General features: G+C 43.2%; 1 protein-coding gene across 1 annotated transcript; it reads right to left on the bottom strand.

Moving 5' to 3' along the window:
* Positions 1–1,814: 1,814 nt before the first annotated feature.
* On the bottom strand, positions 1,815–8,432 carry LOC124512994 (CMRF35-like molecule 1). Its single transcript, XM_047080675.1, has 3 exons — positions 8,413–8,432; positions 3,798–4,130; positions 1,815–2,323 (listed from the first exon to the last, which is right to left on the bottom strand). Exons 2-3 carry the CDS (start codon positions 4,114–4,116, stop codon positions 2,145–2,147), a joined length of 498 nt encoding a protein of 165 aa, XP_046936631.1. The 5' UTR covers positions 4,117–4,130; positions 8,413–8,432; the 3' UTR covers positions 1,815–2,144.
* Positions 8,433–10,072: the final 1,640 nt, after the last annotated feature.

The raw sequence follows: 10,072 nt of genomic DNA, 5'->3' as shown, positions 1-10,072 counted from the left end.
TCTAGTTTTCTGGTTTTCTCTATTTGTGACTCTCCTTTTGCACTGTGAGAAACTTGACTTCTGGAAGCTTCCGTATATTTACTTATGGGTCAATACCACTACGTGTAACCAATCTCCCTTGGAAGGTGCATCAACACCCATGCCCAGCTCTTAGGCATTTCCTCTTGTGAAGTATGCTTTTTATTTGATTTGAACTTCTTTTCTTTTCTTTTCTTTTCACCCATAAGCTTTTGAAGGTGCTACTCCCTCTACAAATAAAAGCTGATATTTGCCAAAGTCTAGTGTAAGGAGGGAGGCGGCTGGGAGGGTCTGCAAGCTGGAGCAGGTGGCAGCCTGGAACCTCTCTCTTTCGATGAGGGCATGTGTCCTATTGGTTCTCAGCTCACCCACCACCACTAACCTAGTAGCTCTCTGCTTGGCAGCCTTTTGCCACTCCTTCTCCCCTCTCATCCACTCCCATCTGCTACAGCGTTCTCCACTGCCTGGGGGCCCAGGTCATGTGCATCAATATGCCAAGTCTGCCATTCAGAGCATAAAGATAAAGAATTGACCACATCCAATGGTGGGGATGTGGGGTGGTTGTTTATTAACACATTGAAAGAAAGGTAGAAATTTATAACCTTTTTGGTAATATGCACCAAATTGGAAAATGCACTGACCAGTAACACAGCTATTTTTTTAAATTGGAATGTACTTTACAAGTATATCCATCAATGTGTATCCAGTCATACATGCAAGGCGATTCATTACAGAATTGCATGTAGTTGCAAAAAAAAAAAAAAAAAAAAAAAAACCGAAACAACGGAAATGTCCAACACAAGCAAAAACAAGTCATGATACATAAATATCATGGAATACTATGAAGCCATTAAAAACAAAAATCTATAGATATTGTTATAGAATGATTTTTAAAATACATTAAGTGAGGGGCACCTGGGTGGCGCAGTCGGTTGAGCGTCCGACTTCAGCCAGGTCACGATCTCGCGATCCGGGAGTTCGAGCCCCGCGTCAGGCTCTGGGCTGATGGCTCAGAGCCTGGAGCCTGTTTCCGATTCTGTGTCTCCCTCTCTCTCTGCCCCTCCCCCGTTCATGCTCTGTCTCTCTCTCTGTCCCAAAAATAAATAAACGTTGAAAAAAATTAAAAAAAAATACATTAAGTGAGAGAACAATATATGCTATTTTTTGGTGACGAAAGGAAAGATATACACACACATATATACTTCGGATGCATAGAGTTTTTCAGTGGACACACACACATGCTCTTTATCTCTTACACACTCAGAGACACACACACACAGACACACACGCTGGTTACAGTCCTTACCTTTGGGTAGGGTTGTACTATAGAAAACAGAACATACTTTTCTACTTCACATTTTGTGTATTTTTAAAATTTCTCTTTCTAAAACTCCACATTAAATATAAAAATTGGCATATCTGCCCAATTTTTCACTAGCTCCCTCTTGCTGAGGAGATGCCAGTGGTGCATGAGGGAAGTGTACTTCCCTGGGTCAATGGTCACTTGGACCCACGGTCATCTCCAACTCTCCTAATCCCACACCAGCCTGTGTCTGCATTGACTTGCCTGAGTTCCTCCGTGTGTATTTAGAAGCCAGAGCTGGTTCATTGAATTAAGAAGATGCAGATCATGACCTGCTGCATGAGGAGGCACAACCACCCACGTGGGTGGGCAGGTAGGTAGCTCCCTCCATAGCCACACTCCCACTTTAGGGACATGAACCACCCAGGGACAGGGACATTTTAATGAAAGGCGCAGTTTCAATACACCCACACGATGGAAGCAGAGTCACAACATTTATTGTTTACAGATCCAGGGGAGAGCCTGAGGAAGGGCAGTCCCCCATCCTGGACCACGAACAAGCAGGAGACTGAGAGCAGGAGACTGAGAGCCCCTGTGACTTACAAGGGGGTCGGGGAAGAGGTCACTGATTTTTCACAGAATGAAATCCAAGTGGTTAATTTAAAAGGTGCCCCAGAAAAAGCAAAGAGGGAACTTATGGAAGAATTCTAAGCTTGGGTCCTTCTCTGAATTTCCAGATTTCGGGTGTGAACAGGGATGCCATTCTGTAAAACGCCTGGGAGCAACTCAGAAACACAACAGGTCATTTTTCTCAAAAATTGTTTTACTCCCCCCATATGGTCATGGAGAATGTGTGCATTTTCTGATTGATGGACACATGGTTCTTCTTCAACTCTGATCCAGTGGTTTGAACAACGATGTTGCAGCTACTCAAATCAGCATCTTGACACCAGGACCTCACGTAGGTCTCCCACTCTGGGCCATAGTGACATTGCATGGTCACTTGCAGAGGAAAGGAGAAGGAAGGAAATATGTGAAGAAAAGAAAAACATTAATTTGAAGTAGGAAGGAAATATAAAACAGAGAAGACCAAAAAGCCAACAATTGCTTTTTTTTACAAAAACAAAACCTAGAAAGATATTCATGATGAAAGGAGAGATCTGAATAATTGATACCAGGGATGAAAAAGGGTATTCACACAATATCCTGTGCATATATAAGAAGGTAAGATAATTAGGGAATAGGATAATAAAAGGATATCTAACCAAGTTTAAGCCAACAAATTTGAAACTCAGGGTGAAATAAAAAATTTCTAGCAAAAATTATGTAATGTGCTAAAATAGGAACAAAGAGAAATAGAAAACCTGAATCATCTTATAACTATTTAAATGAATCATATTCATTATTAAAAAACTCTCCAACAGGCACCCGGCTCACTCAGTCCTTAGAAAATGCTACTCTTGATCTCAGCATCGGGAATTCAAGCCTCCTGTTGGGTGTAGAGCTTACATACAAAAAAGTAAAACACCTCTCCAAAGGGAAACTCCAGACACATAGAGCTTCAATGGAGATTTCCACTAAACATTTAAGGAAGAAATAATGTCTATCTTACACAAAAAATTCCAGGACATAGGAAAAGAGGATACAATCTCAAATCCATTTATGAATCTAGCATAATCTTGATTTCAAAACCTAAGGACAGTGCAATAAGAAATATTATAGGCAAATCCACTCATGAACATAAATGCAAAAGTCTGCAACCAAAAATCAGCAAGCTGAATCCAGGGATATATAAGCAAGATAATACATCATCACCAAGTTGGGTTTATCCCAAGAATGCAAAATTGTGTGAACATGAGAATATTAAGAAGTATAATATGCCACATTAACAGACTAAAGGAGACAAATCATATGATCATCTCATAGATACGGACAAAAAGTATTTAATAGATTTAAACAGCGCTTTGACTATGGAGACCATTCTGGACCTCAGAAATCAACTACACCACCACAACTATGCTGGGGGCCCTTTCCCTCTGACACTGGAAATGGAGCAGAGGGTGGGAATAGCTACTATGAAGTCCCAGCCCCAAACTCCAGAAAGAGCAGGAACACAGGGCACCAGAAGCCCAGGAAAGCATTGGCAGGAATTGGGGTCTCTGGGTCCCATGGAAGGAGGTCCCTTTGGCCTATGGGCTGAAACTGGGACCATCACCTTGCTCTCTGTGGGCAATAGACTCAGACACTGAGCTGTGCAGAGAAACACATGCCCAGAAAGGCTTGATCCAGTCCTGGAGGAGGTGTTGGGAGCCGTGAGAGCATCTAAGGGGTCATTCAGGTTCTAGGAGAACTCAGGACTCAACCACCCTGTGTGACAGTTCACTCTGAGTGACACTGAAGTCACTGGAGAGGAACCTCAGGGCCCAGGACAGAGCAGGCTCTAAAGACACACAGCCACACTTACACATACTCTTACCTGGGTCAATGGTCACTTTGACTTTGACCCCAAGGTCAGTTCCAGATTTCTCAATCCCACACCAATAGGTGTCTGCATCGTTCCACCTGAGCTCCTCCATGGTCACGGTGAACGTGTGCATTTTCTGATTGTCCTGGATGGACACTTGGTTACCCTTTGCTTTCTCCCCTGATCCATTGGTTTTCACAAGGATACGGCAGTTGTCCCAATTAGCTCCTCGACACCACCACTTCTTGTAGGTCTCCCACCCGGGTTTATAGCGACACTGCACGGTCAGCGAGCCCCGCACGGGGCCACTCACTGCATTTGACACTGCCATGAGGGGATATGAGCCTGAAAAACACAAGTCCACGTGCCTGTCACCACCACACCCCATTGCCTGAGGAAGAGCCACAGCCTCCTGTATCACAAATGATTCCAATAAACCCAAGTACCTGATGAGTTGAATAACAGTCAAAGAAGGAATAGACCTTCCACAAGACAGATCTTTGTCCTTCAAAACTCCAGTGGGTCAAATCCACCACAGAAATCACCTAAGAGCACAACTACAGATCTCAAAGAATCAAAAACACCCATACTGAGCAATGGCAACATCCTATAACCCACTCCTCCCCCTCCCCGTGGCCAATGTCATCTGGAGAGCAAATGACCCAAGGAAAGGCAAGACCCCAGTACACTTGGCCCACTGCCCTCATGCAGGATGTTAGCTCTGTGGTTTCAGATCTTTTCATTTTTCGAGAGTAGCCAGGAATCTGGATTTTGTGTGGACCTCTCTATGTTAAAACACTGGTGGTCACTTAAAGTCCTCCTATAAGTGAAGTCATCTGATTTTTGTCTTCCTCTGACTAATTTCACTTAGCATAATACCCTCTAGTTCCATCCACATAGTTGCAAATGGCAAGATTTCATTCTTTTTGATTTCCAAGTAATACTCCATTGTGTGTGTGTGTGTGTGTGTGTGTGTGTGTGTGTGTGTATGAAGGGAAACAAAAATAATATAAAAACAGGGAGGGAAACAAAACAGAAGAGACTCATAAATAGGGAGAACAAACTGTGGATTACTGAGGGGTTGTGAGAGGGGGATGGGCTAAATGGGTAAGGGGCACTAAGGAATCTACTCCTGAAACATCATTGCACTATATGCTAACTAATTTGGATGTAAATTTTAAAAAATAAAAAATAAAATTTAAAAAAACACTGGTGGTCAGCACATAAATAGAGCAAAGGAATTTCTGTGTCTTTAAGTATTAAGAAATTATCTTCAAAACTATGTGACAAATTCACTATTGGGGCAAATTCTTTGATTCCTGGAAATTGTTTTCCCAAGAATATTGAATATTCAAGTTCTTTCATGGTTCTTGAGTTGGTTCTATTCTTTTGGTTTGTTTTTCCAAGAAAGTTACCTATTTCATGGAGTATGTATTAGCATAAAGTCCTGTCATTACAAGGTACTTTTCATGGGGCACCTGGGTGGCTCAGTTGGTTGAGTGTCTGAGTCTTGATTTCAGCCCAGGTTATGATCTCACAGTCATGGGACTGAGACCTGCATCAGGCTCTGCACTAACAGAGCAGAGCCTGCTTGGGATTCTCATTCTCCTTCCCTGTCCCCTGCCCCTGATCATGCTCTCTCTCTCTCAAAATGAATAAATATTAAAAAAAAAGAAACAAAGTCCTTTCATAATCAAAATGTTCATATCTTGGGGCACCTGGGTGTCTCAGTCAGGCTTTTGGTTTTTGCTCAGGTCATGATAAAACAGTTCCTGATATTGAGCTCTACGTTGGGCTCTGTGCTGACAGAGCAGAGTCTGCTTGAGATTCTCTCCCACTCTCTGCCCCACCCTTTCTGTCTGTCTGTCTCTCTCTGTCAAAACAAAGAAACTTTAAAAAATAATTCAAACATTCGTATCTATTATAATTACACATTCTGACTACATGGCACTGCTTGATTTTTGTTGATTACACATGCTGCAAGATATCTTCCTTTCCGTTTCTCCTTCCCTCCTCTTCGTCTTTTGCACATTAACCCAGTTTGAGATTAGTTTGTAAATATTACTGTTTTTATTTCCTAAGTTGTTAATTTCTCATATATATAATTTGTTCCTCTTATTTCCTCAACATTACCATTGTGCTCTTTTTCCAGTTTGCTAAGTTGAAGACAGTGATAATTTTGTTTTTTTCTAAAATGAGAAAATACTGTTTAAGGCTAAGGATTTATTTTTGTCCAATTTAAAAAGTGAAGTATAGGGGCGCCTGGGTGGCGTAGTCGGTTAAGCGTCCGACTTCAGCCAGGTCACGATCTCGCGGTCCGTGAGTTCGAGCCCCGCGTCAGGCTCTGGGCTGATGGCTCAGAGCCTGGAGCCTGTTTCCGATTCTGTGTCTCCCTCTCTCTCTGCCCCTCCCCCGTTCATGCTCTGTCTCTCTCTGTCCCCAAAAATAAAATAAAACTTTGAAAAAAAAAGTGAAGTATAATTCACATATCATAAATTTTAAAGTGGTTTTCAGATATTCATGAAGTTGTGCAACATCACCTCTAATTCCAGAACATTTTTGTCACCTCAGAAAGAAATCCTACACCCAATCTCTCCTCACTTCCCTCTTGCCTGAAGCTTTTGAAATCACTAATCTACATTCTGTCTATAACTTTCTCCCTTCTGGATATTTCATATGAACGGAATCTTACAATTAATGGCCTTTTTTTCTAGCTTCATTCATTTAACATAATAATTGTTCAGGTTTATCCACCAAGTAGGGTATGTGGGCACTTCAGTCCTTGGTAAGGATTGGCCACATTCAGTTTCTCATTCATCAGTTGACGATATATGGGTTGTTTTCACCCTTTGGCCAAGTGAATAATATTGCTGTGAGCAGTTATGTCTTCGTCTTTGCACTGACTCATGAGAAGGGAAGCTGATACTGTGCTCACAGCCAGAAGCTCCAGGATGGGCTTGTTCAAGAGCCCATAAGAAGCTGCTACGATTCTGAGAAGTCTCTGAGAAACTCCCACCAATGATCTCAGTCTCCACCAACAGAGTGAGGGTTCCCAAGAGCTTGACAAGAAGTCACTCTGAATCTCTCACCCACCCATGGGCCCTTCAGCTGCCTCCAGAGTGTAAGGCTGCTTTCCCATCTTCCAAATCTCTGGCAAGTACTTCCATTGACAAACTCCAACCCACAGAAGGAAGGCGACTGGGGGAGACAGGATTCCAGGATTTTGCTTAGTGAAGCGGAAGAAGGCTTAGATGGGTTGGTAGTGATGTCAGTCTGACAACAGATGAGCTAGGCTTGCTTGCCCCTTGATCAATTCTGTCTCTATGTTGTCAAAGATTAATGTTTGTGTTGCCCCAGAATTCATATGTTGAAGTCCTAACCTCCCCTGTGATGTTGTTTAAAGATGATGCCTTTCTTTCTCTCTGTCTCTGTCTCTCTGTCTCTGTCTCTCTCTCTTTCTCTCCTTGCTTATGCACAAAAAGGAGGTCACCATGAGAATGTGGTGCCTGAAAACCAGAAGGAGAGCTTTTATCACAAACTGAATCAGCCCGCACCTTGGTCTTTGACTCCCCAGCCTTCAGAATGTGAGAAAATAAATTTCTATAGTTTAAGCCACACAGTCTGTGGTATGTTGCTATTATGAGTAATATATATTTGTAACCCTTTTATCCCCACATGAACTTCCACATTAAGAACATAATAATATGCAAGTTTTCCCAAAATTGTCTGCCTGGAGATCTCCCTATCAGAGTTTTTCTCTTCCACACATATGATGACGAAGTCAATGGATGAATAAATGAGGTTATTTTATTGCCCCTGATAACCTCCTTCCCAGAAGAAACACTACCTGCATCCAGCCCCAAACCCTGTGGTTCTTTCCAATGACAGGGAGCAGAGCTGGGGCAGCCAAATGGTCCGATAGTAGTTCCTATCCCTTCTGAGCATCAAGCACTAGCTACCTCCAAGGATGTAACATCCAGTCCACAAATAAACTCCTTCTAATCCCTGGTCTTCCTTCCCCAGTGACACCACTCAAAGTGTCTCAGTTGTTGTGCTGGAAGACAGGTCTTTGGGTCATCCAGAGCAGAGACTCAGGCTGACTGATACGTGGGGATGAGCAACTCTCCAGAGATCCTGTAACACCCAGGTTTTGCTGGCGTCTTGCTACCTATACTCTAGCTCTTCAGAAGAGAGGTTCCCTGCCTGAGGGACAAATCAAGACCAATTGTGCATACTTTCAAATGATCCAGATGTCTGAACCCCAAGTGGGTCTCAGCTGGAGGTTGGACTCCTTAAATATTCCTCAGGAATTCATGCATTTAACTACCATCTATCCATCGTCCATCCATCCATCCATTCATGTATCTGTCATCTGTCTATTGATTTATCTGCCAGGGACAACAAACAGTGCCCTAGAAAACAGGCATAGTTTGTGTTATTTATTTTTATTTTCCTTCCCCAACACCTAACTTAGTACCTGTCTGGTAACAAAGCTTTTAAAATACTTTTTTAATGAATGAGTGTCTGGATCAATGAAAGGCTCTGTGATTTCCATGTGGGACAGATGCTGTCATCATTCTGCCCCGATCCTTAAGGTGCTCAGTCCTGAAGACCCCACGCTACTCACCTTGGACGATGGGAAGGAACAGAACCAGGAACAGCCACATGTCCTGCCTGCCTGGGTTGTCTCTCTGATGCTCAGCTAATGCCAGTTGCCCTCTGGGGACTTGAACTGAACTCAGAGGCAAAGTGCTTGCTTTTCTCTAAATCATTTTTTTTTTAGTTTCTCTCACCTACTTCCCTTATTTTTTTTTCTTCACTGACTTCCTAATTTCATTCATTAGAAGAAAAGTAGTGCCGTCCTTTGGGAGCCTATGGCTGATGTTATCATGTGTCTTCAATGATTTGGGGAAGCAAAGCATCCCACTGGCCAGGGTGCAACTTGCAATTGTGTGTGGGGAGCCAGCTGCCAGCAAACCAGGTGACCCAGTGCAGCAGGGCAGGGACACAGAACCTCAGAGTCGGGTCCAAGGGAGCGATGGGCACACGTTGGGTTTGCACCTGAGGAAGAATCAGTGCTCAGGGCTCACACCCAGCCTCGCTGGACATACAGCCCCATCCCGGACCCCCTTCCAGGCAGCCCATATCAGTGCATACCAGACCACCTCTCCTACCCTGGGCCCTGGTGCAGCCCAGATCCTGAACCACTGCCCCTCCATCTCAGGCTTCTTGATGAGGTCTTGAGTCCTTCTGAGGCAGAGGTGCCATGGGGAGATTATAAGGAAGGAGAAGTCGCCTTTTCCCGTCAGTCTCATTGTACCCTAGATGCTTCCTCTGTCAACCCTTGGCAGATTTCCCCTGGGTGTGGGCTGTTGGCCACTTCCCAGCTCCAAACTGCTTATGTTAATGATTCCTAAGTGACTTTCACACAGGTGTCCACTTTTCCTTCAGGTGTCCCCTCCTGACGGTCCCCTGTTCCCTTTCCCTCTCCTCTCTGAATCAATTCTTTTGTCTCCTTTTTCCATCTATGTTTACCATGTTCGTGAGTTTGGTTGTACTTTTTGAGGGTGGGGTTGTTGTGTTTTGTGCTTTTATTTGCTCTTCTAATCTTTAGATGAAATATTTAGTTTGGGAATCACATTATTTTGAAATCATTACTTATTTTGGGAGAGGGATAGATGCTTAACTAACTGAGCCATGCATAGGCCCAAGGAATTATATTATTATTTCAAAAGCTCCTAGTCTGTTCTCTCTTTGCAGATGTTTTAGAAAACTCTCCTCATTTGTGGTCATGTTTTGGTTTGGCTGGTCTTGTTTGGCCCTTCTCTTTCATATCACATGTTTGACTCAAATGTCTGATCATTGTTGGTTATCTGATTGTAACTGAGGTTGAGCCAAAACATAGCCTACTGGGGCTCTGAGCATGTGGGTGCAAAACACCATGTGAAATGGTTGTGTCGTATTGTGCCTAATTATTTACCCTTCCCTCCCTTCTTGACCTACAGGCTATGCTTTCCCACAAGCCGCCGAGGAGTATTCTAAATACCACAGTGAAGAGGCTTAAAGGTGGCCTCCAGCATCCTCTTTAGTTCCCTTGGTTTCCACATGTATTTTATTAAGTTAAAGAGCCTCCTGGGAGCTGGAAATGTTTCTCTCTTGATTTAGGAACTGGTTCCATGGAGTGTTTATTTCTGCAGATGTATTGAACTGTGCACTTCTGATGTGTGTGCTTCCTATGTGTATTTTATACTCCAATAAAAAGGTTTTAAATTTTACCATGGAAATCT

This window comes from Lynx rufus, unplaced genomic scaffold, assembly GCF_022079265.1.
Source record: "Lynx rufus isolate CCGP_SWC_20201006 ecotype Redwood Valley unplaced genomic scaffold, mLynRuf1.p SCAF_18, whole genome shotgun sequence".
NCBI lineage: Eukaryota > Metazoa > Chordata > Mammalia > Carnivora > Felidae > Lynx > Lynx rufus.
Note: the sequence above shows the minus strand (reverse complement) of the source record. Positions and strands in the feature narration are given on the sequence as shown.

What these genes read in the sequence shown, in the direction of transcription:
- LOC124512994 (XM_047080675.1), bottom strand. Translation starts at nt 4,116, where the DNA reads ATGGCAGTGTCAAATGCAGTGAGTGGCCCCGTGCGGGGCTCGCTGACC. An exon ending in CAAAGTGACCATTGACCCAG is followed by an intron (nt 2,324 to 3,797) that starts GTAAGAGTATGT and finishes TTCCTCTGCAAG; the next exon opens with TGACCATGCAATGTCACTAT.